We start from the raw sequence: 20,528 nt of genomic DNA on the forward strand, positions 1-20,528 counted from the left end.
TACAGGGATACCAAACAAAAACAGTTTCATGGCTATTTACCTGCCTTAGTTTCCAATAGAGTGTTAAAAACAATACACTACCTTAGTTTCCAATAGTGTTAAAAACAATACAAGTGTACAATATTTGAAGATTACTGTACTGTACATTTCACTGGCTAAAAATTTGACAGTGGTAAGTTAAATACACCGATACTGTATGTACAGTATATGGTCACTATTTTTGGCAACTGGTGCGCTATTGTAAGAGCTTGAGGACCGTCCTCCCAAAATTTTGGAACATGTTCCTGAATTGCTGGTAGTGTGTTAGTACTTGGCTGCTGTCCAAGGTGACACATTATACATTTGCAAAGGCCACAAACAACTCTAAAAAGCGCACATGACCCTTTACTATTTTAGGTGTTCACATATTTTAACTGGACTTTAAAAATATAAAATCACTCACAGATAACAGGGGAATAGAATAATAATCACGAAAACAAATGTATGACCGCATTTGAAAAACAAAGCCTTGTCAATTACAATTCATAACTACGTTGTTGTGGGGCTTTATGCAAACGCACAAATTGGTGTATTTTCATCAAATCGTGCTTTTAATGATCGCCTACAACTACGCGAAAAAATAATGCTACGTATTAAAGACCAAAAAAAGCGTCCATTCACGTTTTTTTTTCTTTATTCGTCTCCCCTTTTACATGTGCGATGATTGGCCCGCTGTGATGTGTGTAACCAATCAGCAATCGCCTACCACAGAGGAAGGAATAAATGCAAGATGGCTCCTCATATAAAAACAGTCTACTGGGTCGCCCTCACAGCGCCGCAAAATAACTCTTTATACTTAATCAGGTTGAAATATTTATCCGCAAATAGTTCTGAAGGGTGACGCAAGCTATAGATTGATATGTATGTGGTATTTGGTAATATTTTGTGCCTGAAGATACCGGAAAGGCAAGAGAGACAACTTTGAAGCCATGCATCGACTGTGATCTCGGCGTCTTGGTTCGAAACACTTGGGGCGGTCAGTTGCACACCCGCAGACTGCCGGGCCTCGACTCGCTAACGTTAGCCGCTAACTAGCGAATGACTTCGCCTGGTATTATTCGTCTCTTTGGACACATTGAACAGCAATCGCGTTGAGTTCCTAGTTTCGATTTGAATGTGGGACAGAAGGACCGAAAGGATTCCTGAACATGGCTGTAACAAGGTAAGAGTGGCCTGCGTTACGCCAACGGATGATCGTTGCAATTTGTATGCGTTGGACTTCAGTTAAACAATTGGCTAGCTAGCATGCTTAACTGTGTGGCTTTCGGGTTACCAGATATCGGCGTAGCGATAAACAATCAACGGCCGGTTCGCAAACACAGTGTAATATTTGTGCTTGACTCGAGTCACTCGTCGTTGCACACAATGACGATCGTGTTAACGCTGGTTGTGTGTTGCTCTTCATCTTATGATGCAGCGATGTTGAGCACCACCGCTTGCTTAATCGTATTCAAGTTGCATTATAGATGGACGATCACGACAGCGCCATGACATGGTTGGGTTGGCTAAACCTTCTAAACATGGTTAATTTTATTTAACATCATTCTACGTTAGAACTTTGGCATGTGGCTTGTTTTTGGCTTCAGGTATTTTACCTGAGGGCAAACGCCTCGCATCTCTAATCCATGCCAATGGTGTATTTATAGGCTGCTTAAGTTAAGTAAAGTACTTTATACCCCCACCCCCCAATCCCGATACCCTTTTAAACTAAAACAGAATATGAACAAGGTAAAAATGTCCATTCGTGAATTACACCTACTTCCAGCTTCACAGTGCAGGTACTTGTAATTGTAAGGCAATTAACGTTGGCTTATACAACTGCTGCATTCCCTTTTGTTTTTATTGTGATTACCTTATGTACTGTACTTTATATTTCTAGACTTGATCGTTTGTTCATCCTACTCGACACTGGAACAACGCCAGTAACTAGGAAAGCAGCCGCCCAGCAGCTTGGAGAAGTGGTGAAACTCCACCCGCATGAGCTCAATAATCTTTTATCAAAGGTATACTTAATTGTTTTACGACTGATTTTTTTTTTAATGAGTCTCCTGAGATGACTTTGTTTTCAGTTATAATTATCAGGGGTGTACATATTTTTTTTGCACATAACAGTTTTGCCACGGTTCTTAAATGAGCACTAGACGGTGTTTTTTGGCGCCTTTTGATTTTCTAACTCCCACCAATCTCATGGTTCTGTATAAAAGTCATTACAAAATGTTTTGATAGACTGAACAGTGATTAGTGTTGCATAACAACAGTGTATGATAACCTCCCAAATTGTATTTTTACTATGGATTTGAGTCTCCATTAAACTATGTACATTTTTATAGATTTTACATAACTCAAATGAACTAACATTAAGAGCAGCACTTTAGCTTACCTATCTTAACAAAAGGCAGCCAACAATTTACTCACACGGAGTAGTACATGTTATGTATGTATGAGCAAAGAGCTAAGCTACTCAAGGCAAATATCGTCCTCTTCTACTCTTTTATCGCATTAAAAGCTGATACAACATCAAAATTGAATTAAAAACGTATAGAACTCCATTTGGTTTTCTTTAAGAAAACTCAATTTAGCAAAAAAAAAGCAACTATAACATTTTAGCGTTGCAACTTGACCTCTTAGCAAGCAGAAGTTTCTTACCAAAGCTCACACGTGAAGATACATTTGATGCTAAACGTTTTTTTTTGTGTTGGCTGATTAACTTGAAACTGGCTTGACTATTCTTAGCGCTCAAAAATGCATATTTAGACTTAAACTAGAGCACAAAATTCAATTTCTTGTCCTCATCGTTCTGCAGCACCGCTTATGTGCACCCTTGGCTGTTCTGCTCATCTGACACTTGAATTGTCAATGCAATAAATTGGCGCTGTCTTTTCTAAGGTCTTGACCTATCTAAGGAGTCCCAATTGGGACACTCGTATAGCTGCAGGCCAAGCTGTGGAGGCTATTGTGAAAAATATTCCGGAATGGAACCCTTCCCCAAAGCCTAAAGAAGGTGATCGCCAAGACTGGCCACAGAAACACTGCATGCTTTTTTGTTTTTTTTTGTTTTGCGGATGTTAATGGTAAGCAAAACTAAGTAACTGTGCTTTGTGTGGTAAGTTGTTTTTTTTTTCCCTTAGAGTCTTTATCACCAGAAGATCCAGTATGTGACCGGCTGAGTTTCTACCATTTTGACATTTCCCGCCTACTGAAACATGGCGCATCCCTTCTGGGATCTGCTGGGGCGGAGTTTGAATTGCAAGATGACAAAATGGGTAAGTTTTGTGTTTGCGTGCGTGCGTGTGTTTCAATAGTATTTTTTAGATGTTTTACCTCTGAGGCTTAAAACATTACAAACATACTCCCTGTTTACACTTAACTGCAAAAAGGCCCGAGAGCACATTGTTTGCAGTCATTTGTAACAATGTGTGCACCAACTGCTTTTCTAAATGTTTTCATTAGCAGTTTTCTGACTCTTGAGAATCTGTTATGAGAGATTGTTTATTATCTTGAAAACCACAAAACAGTCCTTTGTTGTGCTTCTTATGATAGATTGTGACTTGAACATGTCATAACTGAACTACCAAATGTTTTGCTGAAAGTGTTTTTGTGATTCTAATTCATTCGATGCCATTTATGGATAGAGAAGTCAAACTTTTAATTTAACTGGGCTGGCAGTGAAAGAGTTATTTGTGACTGCTTCACTAATCACGTTACTGGATTGGCCACTCGGTTCTCAACTGTTTTGTATTCTTAGGTGAGATGGATCCCAAAGAACGACTGGCCTGTCAAAGAAAGCTTCTTCAGAAGAAGTTGGGACTCGACATGGGTGCTGCGATTGGCATGGACACAGAGGAACTGTTTAATGATGAGGACCTCGACTATACATGTCCAACCAGTGGGTCAAGGCCTCATGGAAGCAAAAACACCGCAGGACCCAGCTCCCGTAATCATGTTGTAGGTCTTTATTACCATCATAGCTTTTCTTAACCGGGACAGAGCATGTGTAGGCTTTTGCTATCAGGTGTTTTGCATTACCTGTTCTTGCCTGAGACATGTGGTTTGTGGCTTAGGAGTTAGACAAATAATGCAAATAATTCTTAGAGATCATTATTCTGTCCTTATGTTGGTTTGTTAGTAAAAAGGGTTATAATATAATCAAGTATAGATTAGATAACTTCATAGTTATAAAGAATTTCCAGTTATTGTTGAGTGAAATGATTTTAAAGTAGTCCTATCTCCTGAGAGATCAGATTGTAATTCAAATAGCCATAATTCTGCTTCTGTGTTAATCTGTCTTGCACTGAATGACATTAATAGAACGATAGGTTTCAGCAATTTATAGCAATCTTACAAAATTTCTTATCCATGTAGGATCTGTATAATCGTCATTATTACAGCATACCTGTAAAATGTGTGAAGACAGTTTTTGTTGATGGAACAATGTTAAGTCAATTAGATTTCATTTTGGACTACAGCTGCAGTGAATTTGATCATGCCTGAATTTTTGGTGATATATGTGTGTTTGTGTTTTGTCATATAAAATAAAGTTAAAAATATATATGTATTTTTTTCCAGCCTATTCAAGCTGCAGAGTTGATAGAATCCGAATTCCGGCCAGGTATGAGCAATCGCCAGAAAAATAAGGCAAAGAGGCTGGCAAAGCTTGTCGCAAAACAAAAATCCAGAGACTTGGATCCGAATGAAAAAAGGTGAGACAAAGCATAAAGGGAAACTGCACAGTGCGCTTTTACCTTTCAGTTATTTATATACAGTAAATTTAATGTGAGTAATTGTTTCCCCAGTATGCTAAACACAAGAAATTTGTAAAATGTTGGAAGTAAAATGTTAGATTTTATATACAATATACAAAGTACAGGACACCGTTAAATAGTAAGCCTGTGCAATAGTACTGATCTGTCCAGAAGCAATATTTTGGAAAAGTTGTCCTGGATGGGATAGAAGAGAGTTTAATGGACCCACCTCTTAGGTATTTCAGCTCATAAGTCTTTAAGGGTAGCATTGTAAGCAGACACAACTTTATGGTAAAGCATCCTCAAATGACCCTGTCCCATTTTTCTCTTTGATGGAAATGGACTCGAGGTATTTTTGTAGCAGAGAGCATACAAATGAAGTATGACATGTTTTAAGGTTGCTATCCTGAAAGTGGTTTAATTGTAATTGATTTAAAAAAAATAAAATTTGCATGGATAACATGATGACCTTCCATTCCTTATTCTTTCAGCAATGACAGTTTTGAAGGCGAGCCTGAAGAGAAACGAAGGAAAACCACCAACATAGTTATTGACCAGCCAGCGACAGAGCATAAAATCCTCATCAACAAAGTTCCAGATCTCTCCAGTCATTCAGACGAGGTAATGAAACTGGACATTTATTGAGGAATATGTCAATATCTTACAAATAGTCTAAATATACAAATGTTTATTTTTTTTAGACCCTAGAGTGGCCTTTGGAAAGCTTCAGTGAAGAGCTCTGCAACGATCTCTTTAATCCTTCCTGGGAGGTAAAAATAAAAACATTCACGTTATTGAAAGTACAGGTTATGTGTCAATTGGCAAAACAATTTTCAGTCACTTATTAATATACTCGTTGATTAAACAAAGTAATCCACATTGGTGATTTGAATGGAGCCATTACGTCTGCCAAAATGTTTACATCACAAGCAGTTTTACTTTTTGTTAGCTGCACATTTAAGACTGTACAGTTAACAGTTGTGAATGGGGGAATTTACAACATGCATGCAAACACAGGCGTCAACGCAAACATGAACTGAAGAGTGAAAAACTGGTCAATCAAGGGCATTATTGTCCCGTGCACAAAGTACAAAACCCAAGTGCTGTCCCATCCCAAGTTTAGGCACTGCATAGCCCCTCCCACCACACACAGAAGCACTGTCTCATCACATCTGTGCAGCTTTTTCCTCTTTGCTACACCCAGTGGACTCCTTCTCAGGGTGTAGCACTACATTTTCACAATACATATCTTAACTCATTCATATTGTTGCAGTCATGTTTTTCTAGTCAATGCGTGCATGCATTTTTATGTTCCTCAGTTCTGCCTCCTCTCAAACCTTGTTTTACCCAAATTCATTTTTTTTTTGTGAATATTCATCACAATATAAACAACCATAGAGTGAAACTCCACGTGCATGGAAAGATTATTCAGCTGTGTAATGGTATCCAGAAACTTCATTATGCCTGACCAAGTAGCCTGGGGGCGGGAGGACTAAGCAGTGAGCATGTGTCCAAGCTGTTGTAATTTCCTGCACTAATCACATGATTTGGATGTAATTCAAATTAAATCTGAAGGACGGCAAATTGATTGCTGTTTGAATTAGAGCCCAAAAAATGAGTTGTGTCTACAGCCCAGTAGTCATGAATGTGACCTGGCCTGTTCACAGATCCGTCATGGTGCAGGCACTGGCCTTAGAGAAGTTCTCAAGTCCCATGGTGCAGGAGGTGGTAAACTCATGGGAAGCACTGCAGAGCAGGTATATAAACATTGATGTGATTTGTCATTTTTACCAGAGAATTTTGGCACTAAATTTTTGGCTCTTATGTTGGTAAAGATGTTGCGGCAGCATGAAGAGTGGATACAAGATCTTGTCATCCGTTTGCTCTGTGTTTTTGCTCTGGATCGTTTTGGAGATTTTGTATCGGATGAGGTTGGTTTTTGTCTTCTTCTTAACACTAATAATTATTATTTTACATTGTTGTTTAGTTTAAAACAACAAAAAAATATTAGTATTTGTACCCGACTGCTGCAGTCACTACGCCAAGCTCGTATTTTTACTTGACGCTTGTTAATCTCTTACCAGGTAGTAGCACCTGTCCGGGAGACTTGTGCTCAGACGCTTGGTGTGGCTCTTCGCCACATGAATGAGAATGGTGTCTCTATGACAGTAGATGTGTTGCTGAAGCTGCTTAAAGAAGACCAGTGGGAGGTCCGTCATGGAGGCCTGCTTGGAATCAAATATGCTCTTGCGGTCCGACAGGTACCAGCTCTTCACTTTGCCTGTCATATACTGAGAAGTGTGTGTGATTTGATCACCATACGTTTGAGAATATTCTTGGTGGTAGTGGTGGGTGGAGATGTCGGAATAAAATTTTTCCCTCATAGTAGCATGGGTAGCTTGTTTCGATGAAGGGAACGGTATTCTTTTGTAGTGAAACATTTCCGCTGTCTGTTCTCATCTCATAGGACCTGATATCAGTTTTACTCCCACGGTTGCTCCCTGCCATCACTGTGGGCCTTCAGGATCTTGATGATGACGTCCGAGCTGTTGCTGCTGCAGCACTTATCCCTGTGGTGGAAGGCTTGGTTCAGTTATTGCCCAGTAAGGTTAGTTTTATGAGTCAGTAACGGTACTGTTTCTTGAAAATATGTTGCACAGCACTAAACTTGTAGTGGAATTGAATATGAACGGTAACTTGTAGTGGAATTGAATACGAATGGTATTTTATGTGCACCACAGGTGCCGTTCATCATAAACACATTGTGGGATGCGCTTTTAGATCTCGATGATCTCACCGCTTCCACCAACAGCATTATGACATTGTTATCGTCTTTGCTCACCTATCCTCAGGTTCGACAGTGCAGGTTGGTCAAATTGACTTTCATGGGGTAAACGCTGTTTCAAACTTGATTTAGCTAAATTGCACAATAACAGTCCAGTTTTTTTTTTTTTTTTTTTTTTAATGTCCTTTTAGATGTGGCTTTAACACTTATTTCATTGGATATGTTATACGAGAATACGCATTGAAATTGTGTAGATAAACTTTCTTGGTCTCTTTCTAGTATGCAGCAGTCATTAACAGTGCTGGTCCCCCGGGTTTGGCCCTTTTTGAGACACACTATCTCATCAGTTAGACGGTCTGCGCTGGAAACTCTTTTCACGCTGCTTTCTAAATCAGATCAGGTAAAATGTGGATAAGCATTACTGGCAATGAAATGTCCAATGTGTTTTTTTTTGTTTGTTTGTTTTTTTAACTACCGCAATATTTTAGTGTGAAAGCTTTCTGTTACTATTATTATTATTTTTTATTTTTCAATGTCTGTTTTTTTTCATCAGAAATGTGCGATGTGGATCAACCCCATCCTGCAAGATATGCTTCGTCACATTTTCCAGTCTTGTATACTGGAAAGCAATGAGGAAATTCTGGAACTGATCCATAAGGTTTGTTCTACTTAATGCAATACCCATGTGTTTGATGAGCACTGCTAATCAGAAATACGTATTTTCTGGCTGTTTTTGTATCCTATCCATATAGTTTAGTAACCAGCACTGTATGACGATGTGTTTATTGTTTTACTTGCATACAGGTGTGGACAGAGCTACTCGCTCAGGCTCCGCAACAGTATGTGGTAGCGGCCAGCTGTCCATGGATGGGTGCCTGGCTTTGTCTCATGATGCAGGCCTCGCACATTCCCATAGACCTCAACATGTTGCTTGAAGTCAAGGCTCGCTCCAAGGTTTTTTCTTCCTTCCAAATCATACCACTTGAAGTATTTTTGCGGAACAAATTGATATGTGATAAGGAGTGTTCCAATCATGTTAAAGTAATATTTTTTTCTGGGAATAATGCCAAAATATGCTGGCATTTTATATTATATCAGCATAATTTATCGAACTGTGAACATGCCTCAAGCTTCTTTGTATTTATCTGATCACCATTTAATAGAATATTTTTTCACAAGCTATTGAGTAGATTTGTGTTAATATTATAGGATAAAGCTGGGTCAAAGACACGCCAAGGGACCAATCAGGTAAAGGAAACAGTCCAGGAGTATATAGCAGGGGCGGAGTCAGTGACCGATGACCCAGTTTCAAGGGACTATGTGGTTATCCGTGCTCGTCTCATGGCTGCAAAGTAAGTCGTGGCTTTTTTTTTTTTTTTTTTCAGCATGACCAATGTGGCTCTTTCAATACTTTCAAAACATTTGTCTTTATTTAATTAAACTGTTGCTTTGGTTTCTTCCCTTCTTTCAGATTACTTGGGGGTCTATGTAGGTGTATTTGTGACCCTCACCTCAACGCTGCATCTCAGGAGATCCGTCCAGCTGAGTCTCTAGGGCAGCTGTTGCTCTTTCACCTTAATTCAAAGTCTGCACTGCAGCGAATAGCTGTTGCTCTTGTACTCTGTGAGTGGGCTGCTCTGCAAAAGGTGCACTTATTTTTGTTATTTAATTGTGCATAAGCCCACTACTCGTGCATTTAAGATCAAATATTGATTCATCTTTTCAAATGTTCCCACTCAGGATTGTCAGATGGTGTCTAGCACAGTGCGTCCTCGCCTTCTCGCCATTCTGTCAGAGCAGTTGTATTACGATGAGATCGCCATCCCTTTCACGCGCATGCAGAATGAGTGCAAGCAGCTCATCACCTTGCTTTCCGAGGCTCATATAGATATTGAAGACCGCATCAATTGTAGTGTTTTCACTATTGATCAAGCCAATGAGCTGGTATGACTTCCAACACACATCGTCAATCACACATGCATTTTCAGTCAATGAAAAATAATATATTTTTATTTGATGGAGACACTGCCTGATGATTGGGCTGTTTATTTTGTAATATGTGACTCATGTCCCCGTCTGCCTTGTCAGCGGGTGTACAGCAGGCATCTGAAAGAGGCAACTGGATTTTGAATGAAGTCTTTTCACTCCAAATAAATCTTGTAAATTGTAACACCTTTTCACAGTATACACATTCTTTTGTAGTTTTTTTTTTTTTTTTTTTAACCTGCTTCCCACAGCTTAATGCAAAGATACCCACAAAACTAAATTGTTGGAAAATATCATGTGTATAAGGACCTGCTGAATTTAACAGGTGATTGGCAGGTCACAAAATACAAATAGATGATAAACAAAAAGCTTTGCACCCAGCTGATGAACAATGACGTCATAGGTCTCTGCATTTTGTCTTAATGCCCTTTCTGCTTACTTCCCAGTTAACTACAGTCTTTAACGAAACAACAGCTGGTTTGAATATGACGACAAAACCATGGCAGGTATTGGACAACAAACGACAGCAAGCACAAGCCACAGTAATGGAAACCAGCCATGAATGGCAACAGTTGCATCTCCGTGTGCACATGTTCACTGCCTGTGCAGTGATCAACTTGCAATTGCTTCCCGATAAACTCAACCCACTGGTCCGACCTCTGATGGAGTCCATTAAGCGGGAGGAGAACACACTTATTCAGGGCTACGCGGCTTCTTTCATTGCCAAGCTTCTGCAGCAGTGTTGTGGACGCTCACCATGTCCCAATCCCAAAATTATCAAAAACCTTTGTGCATCAGTTTGCGTGGATTCTTCACTTACCCCCTCATCCGCTTGTCCAGTGCCACCCACACAGGAAAATGCTAAAGGTAACACTACTCCAGCCAAACTGGTCAATGGAAATGCACTTTGGATTTGATCTTGATAACTAAGATTTTTTTTGTGTCTTTTGAAATTAGGCGGTAGTTTGGACAAAGACGGCCTGCATCACATAGTTAGTAAAACTCGAGGCATCATGACTCTGTACCGACACCAAAGGGCAGCGTTTGCAATCACCAGTAAAAGGGGTCCTGTTCCGAAATCGTCCAAGACTCCCGCCTCTGACCTTCCTCCAGGCAGCACCATTGGCATAGATAATGATGAGGTATAAAACCATTGGGCTGATGACTCAGAGCTATTATAGTGTTAGCATACAAAACAAATGCACTGAATTTTTGCTGTTTTAGAGGAAGCCATGTCTTATTCAAAGAAGAGGGGCGGAGTTCTCCCTGACAACCATTGCACGGCACTTTGGTGTTGACCTCACAAAGTCTCTACCTTACCTTTGGGAGAATACAGTGGGGCCTTTGAGAACAGCAGTTAATGAAAATCATGTCATAGGTATGTTGAATAAGTAATACCATTCATGATTTTCACACTGTTCTAAGCAACACTCTCGTTCACTGACATCGATGACTATAGATGTTCATAATCCATTTCTACAGGGCTGGCAATGAATGAGCTAATTATTGTATCGGGCACCCTACATTGCTGGGGATAAAAATGCATTAATTGCAAAGTACATGAATGATATTAGTATGATAATCATCTGCCATTTTGCAGAAAAAAAATAAATTCTCAACCATTGACTGCTATAGATGTCAAAGATCCTGTTTTACTGGGCTGCTCGTGAATGATTTGACTATGACTCAGCTCAGACACACTATTTGTTGTAGGTGCTTAAAAGTACATTCCTGTGTTCCTTGTTTTGTAGATAGGCAAGTTCAGTTGGAAAGAGGAGATGTTGCAGCTCAGGAACTGGTAAACTCGCTACAAGTGCTTGAGGTCATGACTGGAGCAATGTCCCATGAGCTCAAGCCTCTGGTATGATACTAATTACTAAAGGCTGCTTGCTCTATTGTAATTGCAATTAACTCTTGGTTCATTCTGTTCAAGTAAATTTGCTGACCAGCCTATAATTGATGTTGACTTGTTTTCTCTGGGCCAGCCAGTCGCAGGCTCAGAATGTTGGTTTGCAGAGGGATTACATGGTTATTGAGCTGAAACAGCATGTTTGCTTTCCTCTTCAATTTCAGCTGCTGGAAAACCTTCCTCATCTGTTTACCTGCCTACAGCATCCTTACACAGCAGTGCGTCACATGGCAGCACGATGTGTGGGCGTACTTAGTAAGATATCCATGCTGGAGACCATGGATGTTTTTCTTGAGTGTGTGCTTCCGTGGTTAGCTGCTATTCATGACTGCACTAAACAGGAAGGGGCTATTGAGGCGTTAGCTTGTATCCTTTAAATAGCGTCACATGACTTGCTCTGATGGCGCATTTAAAAATAAGCCCTTTGTGTATTTTTGGGTGAGATTGTCCTTGACCAACTTACTTTTAGGTGTCATGGAACAGTTGGATGTGGATATTGTGCCTTACATTGTACTGCTGGTTGTACCAGTGTTAGGGCGAATGAGCGATCCGAGTGACAGCATTCGATTCATGGCCACGCAGTGCTTTGCGACGCTCATCCGCTTATTGCCACTGGAGGTAGGGCCTCGCGAATAATCTTCCGTGCGGTGTTTCTAACACTGGCGTATTTAATGGGATTGCCAAGCACTCTTTCATCTATGGCTTGTTTGGCAGGCAGGTATACCGGACCCCCCTGCAATGTCCGCTGACCTGATCCGACAGAAGGCCCGGGAGCGACAGTTCTTGGAACAGCTGTTAGATAGCAGGAAGCTAGAGAACTACAATATACCTGTTCCCATTAAGGCAGAGCTCAGAAAGTATCAGCAGGTATGCAGCTTTCTCAGGGACTCCTGTTCCCTTCTCTTTTCTCCTCCAATCGCACCATTCAGAACAATCGATTTATTTTTATTTTTACCGTCCAAACCATTTTATTAAGCCATGGTTGTACAATGGTGCTGTGGAATCTGTTAAAGCGGTTGTGAGATTTAAATTTGTCTCTTAACCTATCGGACTGGTCAATATACATTTTTTTTTTTTTCCCTACCTCTGGCATCAAGATGTAAATATAGTAGGTCTCCAAGACATAAAAGCAGTGATTTCTGAGTGGCTGTTAAGCTGACTGCTTTTCAGTAGTTAATTTTGTTTTCCCTTTTTTTTTTTTTATTTTTTATTTATTTATCTTTTTTTATTAAATACTGGGTTTCTGCTATATGGTCTAGATCAGGGGTGTCAAACATATGGCCCGCGTGCCGGTTCCAACCCGTAAAAGTCAGTTATTTAAAAATGTTAAAATCTGATAAAACCGGTTTAAAAAAAAAAAAACGAAAAATCCTCATGTATCTGTGCCTTTGGGCAAATTGCAACCCACAGTGAGAGGCGCCGCTCAATGTGACTCATTCTCTTTGGCTGCCTCACATTCACTTCCTGGTTTGTCGTCTTCAGTGCAACTAAGTTAGCTACTGCAGCTAACCACTGCGGCTATCGTGGCTAACATGTTTATCCTACTTTTACAGAGTGTTTTATGGTAAGAAAGCGAACCCTCGTCGACATGAAATGACAGAATCCTCATCGTACTATTAATTCATATACATAGTAATTGACTGATTTGTAACAAAGTACTGTCAATCATTTTTCAAAATATTGTGCATATTGCGCATGGTAAATGTTTGCTATTGTAACAAATGCTGTATTGTATATTTTGTATAAAAATAAGAGTTGATATAATCTTGACAAAAGGCTACCCAAAAAAAAAGATTTTGGAATGATATATTTTAGAGATGTATCTTTAAAACTGCGATACCTTTTTTCTCAAGGTTATCATAGCGTCAGATTCTGATTATCGTCCCATGTCTAGATATGATGTTGTGCTCTTATTGTTTGGACAGTCATAAAAAAATACTAATACATGTGTTGTTTTGAACTTATAGAAATTATATACCATGATTTTAATGGTCTTGCCCACTTGAGAATAGATTTTCCTCCATCAGTCCCACACACTGAAACAATCTGCCCCCCCTCCCCGCCCCCGTCCACATTTGTACTAGTTTCCTTTTTTTATTTCTTAGGATGGTGTGAACTGGCTGGCCTTTCTAAACAAGTACAAGCTCCATGGGATCCTGTGTGATGACATGGGCCTTGGAAAGACTCTGCAGTCCATCTGCATTCTCGCAGGAGATCACTACCTCAGGTACTGTACAAAGCCTAAATGGGGAAATGTAGGTGGAGCTAGCCTTCTTATTGGTTGATGCCTTTTTAGGGCTCAGGAATATGCTAAGACCAAGGCAGCAGATTCTATCCCATTGCCCTCTCTAGTTGTGTGCCCACCCACGCTGACTGGTCACTGGGTGGATGAGGTAGGCAAGTTTTGTGCCAAAGAGTATCTCAATCCATTGCACTACACTGGTCCGCCTACAGAGAGAATGCGGTAAGGTCCTAAGTTTGTGCGGAGTGTATTCACAGAAATCCTGAATGACCCGTTTATTTCACTTCCAGGTTACAACATCAAGTGAAAAAACACAATCTCGTAGTTGCATCTTACGATGTTGTACGCAACGACATCGACTTTTTTAAGTGAGTACCTTTTTTTTTTTCTTTTTTTTTGAAGAACATATTTTAATATGGATTTTCTTTTGCAGAAATTTAAAATTCAATTACTGTATTCTTGATGAAGGTCATATAATTAAAAATGGAAAAACGAAACTTTCCAAAGCCATTAAACAACTGGTTGCAAACTTCCGAGTTATCTTGTCAGGAACGCCAATTCAGGTAAGGGCTGCTACATACATACATACATACACATATATATATATATATATATATATATATAAAATTGTGTGTGTGTATGATTTTTTTTTTGTGCAAGTCTTTATGTCCTCTTTTCGTCCACAGAATAACGTTCTGGAGCTCTGGTCCCTCTTTGACTTCCTCATGCCGGGCTTTCTGGGGACCGAGCGCCAGTTTGCTGCGCGTTACGGCAAACCGATACTGGCCAGTCGTGACGCCAAAAGTTCCTCTCGAGAACAGGAGGCCGGTATGGCAGCACCTTTCTCATTTTTGTGTAAAAGTTTCTTACGATATCAATGTCATTTAAGCGCTCTCTCCTTGCAGGTGTCCTGGCCATGGAAGCGCTTCATCGGCAAGTGTTACCCTTCCTTTTGAGAAGGATGAAAGAGGATGTACTGCAGGACCTTCCTCCCAAAATAATTCAGGACTACTACTGTAACTTGAGTCCTCTGCAGGTATGCCACGGACCCGGCATGCACTTGTCATATTTACATTACGTAGTGTGTGCACGTATGCTTTTTACAGTCTGAATGCTACTGTCTCTGCGTTACTTTCCAACAAACTCTTAGGTTCAGCTCTATGAAGACTTTGCTAAGTCTCGGGCGAAGGCGAGCATCGACGACAGCATCTCGGTTGCCTCCACAGATCAGGAGGAAAAGCCCAAACTCAAGGCCACAGGTCACGTCTTCCAGGTAACTCAACACGACTAGCATTCATTCAGCCCACTGATTTTTCAAGTGGTGGTCACAATCTATTCTAAAACACATATTCGGTAAAGAAGAATTCTTTTTAGCAAGAGAATATTCAAGTGTGGTATACAGTCAAGAACCATTTTAGGATGATTGGCACCGTTATTTGGCTGTTCTTTGATAGTGGAATTCATCATTTTTTTTCAGGCCCTTCAGTACTTGCGGAAGCTGTGCAACCACCCGAGCTTGGTTTTGACTCCGCAGCATCCAGAGTACAAACGCATTACTGAACAACTTGCAGGACAAAATTCCAACCTGCGGGACATTCAGCATGCACCTAAACTCTCTGCACTCAAACAGGTGATCGTTAGACTTCAGTATCCCTTGCATTTGTAGGCTGTTGTTTGACCAAAATTGTGGGTGGAATCTTGAATTTAAGCAGCGATAAATATGTGAAGCATTCTTAAGACAGCTCTCTATAGTGGATCTTTATGGTTCTGTTTACTGATTGAGTATCTGCGATTGTCCAGTTGCTTCTCGATTGCGGACTCGGTGGCGGGGGTTCCGAAGGCAGCACCGAGGCAGTGGTGGCTCAGCATCGGGTGCTCATTTTCTGTCAGCTGAAGAGTATGCTGGATATCGTTGAGCATGACCTCCTGAAACCTAAAATGCCCACAGTCACATATTTGAGGCTGGATGGCAGTGTGCAGGCGGGCCTGCGACACGCCATTGTCTCCCGGTGGGTGTAGTGCTGCTGCACACTTTACCTACACGGAACTCCCCTTCTAAATCTGGACTACTGTGTTTTTGTTTTTTTGGCTCCAGGTTTAACAATGACCCATCCATTGATGTGCTGTTGCTGACAACACATGTTGGTGGTCTTGGTCTGAACCTGACTGGTGCTGACACGGTGGTGTTTGTGGAACATGACTGGAACCCAATGAGGGACCTGCAGGCCATGGACCGTGCACATAGAATAGGACAGGTATACACAAATAGAGCACATTGCTTTGTGGTATGACGATCAGAAGTACTAATAAGCTATGAGAAAAGTGCACATGCTAAAACTCATCTTTTGTGCTATGTCATGCAGAAACGGGTCGTCAACGTGTACAGGCTCATCACTCGAGGCACCCTAGAGGAGAAGATCATGGGCCTACAGAAGTTCAAAATGAATATTGCCAACACCATCATCAGCCAGGAGAACGCCAGCCTGCAGAGCATGGGAACAGACCAGCTCCTCAACCTCTTCACTCTTGACCAAGTGAGAATTCCTTTTTGAAAGGGGCCTGATGTGAAAATAGCTAGCGAGGAAGGCTAATGAACCTGTTTCTGCGTGTGTTTATTTTCCAATAGAGAACAATTTTAAAGTTCCAGACACAAACGTCTATCAGGAAAATTAACTGTATGACAGCGATCTGAAAGAACAAATGTGTATTTCTTGTCTTTGAAGGGTGACAGAGGTGAGAGGGGTGAACAGTCAACGTCAACCTCAGGAAAGACCTCTATGAAGTCAGTGCTGGATGGCCTGGGAGAGCTCTGGGACCAGCAACAGTATGACAGCGAGTACAATTTGGACACCTTCATGCACTCCCTGCAGTAGCGCCGAATGACCTCACATTATGTCACATGGGCTGGCCAAGCAGGACCTGGTCAGATACTGACAAACTCTAGATGCAGGCCTCTGTCCGTATTCGTGCTCTAAAGCTCATTTTGCAAACAGTTCTTCTCAGACTTCCCTCTTATTTTCTCCCTCACAAGATTTCTTTGAATCGTCTACAAAACTGTGAAGGTAATTTAGATCATATAGCCTTAGCAGCGAAAAATCCTGTTTTTGCTTCAGTAGCTGCTGCGACTTATGGCCCGCTGTTTTTTTTCTGAAACACAGCGCCATTTTCTTACTATGCCTTCCCCTCTCTGCGGCAGAAGCACAAAGGAATCACGTTAATTTAGCCAATCCAAACATAAGTGACATACTTGCTGTCACACCACGTTGTCATCGGACTGGCTGAGCACTTCCATCCAACAGATGGCGCTGTTTAGTAGTTATGCAGAACTCTACGAGGTTCACGCGTTTAAAATAACCCGAGGAAAAGCTCTGAGCGTGCAGCTTCACACAGACTAACCCTTTTTCAGGTGCCAAGGTGAACATGGTTTCTGAAATGTCAAGTATTTTAAAAAATGGACATGTACATATTTCTGTAATAGCTGCCTTTTGTTTATGAAAATGGAGTTGTAATAAATTCTACAAAACTGCTTGAGCTTTGTCATGCAAATATAATCCTTTTAGTCCTTTACAGTTGAATACAGAACTGGATGACACAAAATGAGTTTCTATTGAGTTTCTATGAGTTTGTGTGGTTTATTTAATAACTTATGGTGACACTAACATGTGGTTCTGTACTACAGGAAGCCGAAAGAGCAATCACAACATTCATGTGTATTTGGATGCAGATACTCAACAGCTCACATACCCCCAATTATTATTTTGGTAGCTGAAACGTGATGAAAGTTTTATGAATATGAGAGGAAGCATAGATAGCGTAGATCAGTGTCTCCCAACTTTTATTGAGTCAAGGCACCCAGTTTACATTAGAAAAATCACAGCACACCAAACAAATGTCACAAAAGTATGAAATATAGCCTGAAATGATTCTCATCATAATTTACTCATATAATTGGTGGGAAATTTCGGGCTTGTTTAATTGACCACAAAGCTAATAATTTAGTTGCATTCATCGCAGCAGTATGGATAAATACATAGCTTTATTGTACATTTTGCCATGTAATGGAAGAGTTTCATTTTTTGTTTTTTTATGCCAGATGGAAACTAGTCATTTTGGGACTAATGTAATTGGATCATCTATAGCACCCCTGGTGGGCTTTTATGACACACTATTAACGTACCACAGCACCCTGGGTTGGGAATCACTGCCCAGTTTAGGCATACATTTTGCACCGGTCATAAAAAAAAAAATACGCTCACACTTAGAGATACAGTCACACTAGACAAATTAGACCTGGTCTAATGGGTGATTGTTTAAGAAGAGACGCACACTTTACTATGTACATCAAGTCAGCTTGAGCTCATGTGTTAAGTGGGACTTGGCCATGCTGCTAAGAGAAACAAGTGGGATATACAAAGTTTTTGTTTTTTTTTATAAATTGCTAATTTGGTTTACATTGCAGATCACTTTTTCCCCTCAAACCCATATCTTAGGCCCACTTATATCCACTCCATAGATAATTTGCACATTGACACAAAGCTAAGCATTTCAAACAGTCCAGACACATGTGACATTAGATTAAAAAAGAAAAAAAAAATCCAGCTTCAAAAATAAAAAAGGTCAAATCAATTTTAAAGAACATCACAAATTAATTTATTCCAAGTAAAAATACAAAATAATATATTATGAATGACATTGACCAGATATGAAAGTCTCCTCTGTATAAATCTTAAGGGTTGAAAAATAAATCAATGAAGGCAAATACAAAACATAAATGTGGAAAAATTATATGTTTTTTCTTCCCAAAATGATGAAATGAAAAATAGTGGAAAACATTCTCAGTACAAAGGCTACATACTACTGGAAGGTAATATAGCAGGTAGTCAGTAAATACACAGTAGAAAATTATTTTTGTGAATCACAATGAAAATAATTCTGCAGGAAAGATTTATGCCACTTTTTTTCCAGGTATTTTTTTGTCTTTTTTACAAATAGTACAAACAGTATTGCACGTAACAACAAAGAGGTTCTTAGCTTTAGAAGGGGAGGGGGCAAATTCAAGTTTTGTATGGGCAAAAAGCCACCAATCACACTGCAATTTGGGGGCTCTCGATCAAGGTGTTTACTTTCATTGACATTCTTTTCTTCTTATGAGGCCAAGCTATTATATTAGCGTGTTTAAAAAAAAAAAAACACAACAAAAAACACTAAGACATTTGCAGCATACCTTTTTTTTTTTTTTTTCTAGCAAAATTAAATAAGTGTCTTGAAAATACCAAACAGAAAACCCCTTTTACAACTGCGTACAGCGTAGTAAATAAGTGATTATAAAGATACAAAAAGTGGGGACAAAATAGTTTTTTCACTTGATATCTGTGACACGACCGCTAACAAACTAGGCTATATTCTCACACGAACCCAACATTATATTAGTTCTAAAGTTTACCTCCTTCAATTGTCACCATTTAAAAATGTTTGAACATAAAATCAAATAAGCAAATAAAAAACATCTGTTAAATAATTTCTCTTGAATTAAATTAATATATATTTTTTTCATCGAACAAACTTAGAAAATAGCAGTTTCTCTCCTATAATATTTCAAAATTGAGGTATTGCAAAAGATTTTGTCAGTCAGAAAGCAAGCTTTGTCATCTTTTTTGTTGTCTTTTAACAAAAACAACTGCGGACTCAAACAGTATAAAGAGTAGTGCATACCAAACAGCTAGCGAAAAAAAAAAAACACATGAAAAGAAAAACCTGCCTTGGTGGGGGAAAAAAAAAAGGTATCACAAAAACACCCACAATTCACTTCTACAGGGATACACAAGAATCGTGGTTAGCCTCTAGATTCTTTTCATCTTCTTTCCGCCATAAAAAATATATCTTCTGCTTATTTTTACTTTAAACGGACAACACAAAACAAACAAAGGCAAACAACAACAACAAACAGTTTTGTGACTAGAAGTGGAGATGGGATTCGGGGCATGGCACAATCAAACCCCAACAAAAATAAAAAGTGAACATGCGTGACCTTGCCAAAACCTTGGAAGGCTAAGCCACTATGGATTGCCCACAAAACAGCTATAAAACCAGTGTCATCTGCCATCACTGCGCTCCATAACCTTTTTATACAAAACGCAAAGAGATTGTTAGCAGGTCGGTTACTTCAAGCTTTGCAGGACAAAATAAAGGGGGGTCATTAAGGTACCCCCTAATTTGCACATCTCTATATTATTCTACCGTGTGAAGAGAACATGTGCCATTTGTCAACCCTCCAGTAGCTTTGTTTATGTTCTTCCTTATCACTGCCACCACTACATACAGCGCCTCCTTGAGGAAAGCAGGACATCAGCATGCTAGGCTGTTAGCCAACGGTCTCAATTTCTTTGGGACGTATACAAATGATCCAACACTCATTTTCCTTTTCGTTGGAAAGAGCAGCTCTTAAATGTATGTATGCGTGCGTGTTTGTGTGTGAGAGAGAGAGAGATGCACACGTGTATACGACAGAGGTCATGTGAGACATCACTATGTCGAAGATAAACGACAGCTAAAGCGAATCACAGTTCTAGGCATACACTGACCTAACTAGTTACGGTATAAAAATTGCACGATTATAACAACAATCACTGCCATAATAGTACTTCACCTATCGAGAGTTGGTTATTATTTTACACCTCATCGGATTTGTGATATTTCAGCGTGCATCTACTCTTAACTGCCTCTCGATGAATCTGTATTGTTGTGCAATCATGGGTAAATATTAAAAAGTCGATTGCTTGCAGCCGCCTGAAATCAACTCGCGCTTTAATGGCAGCCATCATTGTG

At 39.9% G+C, this 20,528-nt stretch overlaps 1 protein-coding gene across 1 annotated transcript; it reads left to right on the forward strand.

Annotated features, from left to right (window-relative positions):
* Positions 1 to 804: 804 nt before the first annotated feature.
* btaf1 (B-TFIID TATA-box binding protein associated factor 1) lies at positions 805 to 17,229 on the forward strand. The gene is made up of 38 exons (XM_088422067.1): positions 805 to 1,201; positions 1,919 to 2,042; positions 2,926 to 3,040; positions 3,168 to 3,302; positions 3,785 to 3,984; positions 4,606 to 4,739; positions 5,273 to 5,402; positions 5,483 to 5,551; positions 6,449 to 6,538; positions 6,617 to 6,712; positions 6,866 to 7,042; positions 7,249 to 7,389; positions 7,523 to 7,647; positions 7,846 to 7,966; positions 8,120 to 8,224; positions 8,371 to 8,520; positions 8,776 to 8,918; positions 9,038 to 9,212; positions 9,307 to 9,510; positions 9,999 to 10,419; positions 10,510 to 10,694; positions 10,777 to 10,930; positions 11,304 to 11,413; positions 11,626 to 11,827; positions 11,931 to 12,079; positions 12,176 to 12,328; positions 13,567 to 13,688; positions 13,758 to 13,925; positions 13,994 to 14,071; positions 14,137 to 14,266; positions 14,390 to 14,531; positions 14,609 to 14,739; positions 14,854 to 14,976; positions 15,181 to 15,333; positions 15,504 to 15,712; positions 15,799 to 15,958; positions 16,067 to 16,237; positions 16,427 to 17,229. The coding sequence occupies exons 1-38, from the start codon at positions 1,188 to 1,190 to the stop codon at positions 16,574 to 16,576; spliced, it is 5,559 nt and encodes a 1,852-aa protein (XP_088278193.1). The 5' UTR covers positions 805 to 1,187; the 3' UTR covers positions 16,577 to 17,229.
* The last annotated feature ends 3,299 nt before the right edge of the window (positions 17,230 to 20,528 follow it).

The sequence above is a fragment of the Hippichthys cyanospilos genome, chromosome 8 (genome assembly GCF_059441005.1).
Source record: "Hippichthys cyanospilos isolate Australia breed blue-spotted pipefish chromosome 8, RoL_Hcya_1.0, whole genome shotgun sequence".
Classification (NCBI taxonomy): domain Eukaryota; kingdom Metazoa; phylum Chordata; class Actinopteri; order Syngnathiformes; family Syngnathidae; genus Hippichthys; species Hippichthys cyanospilos.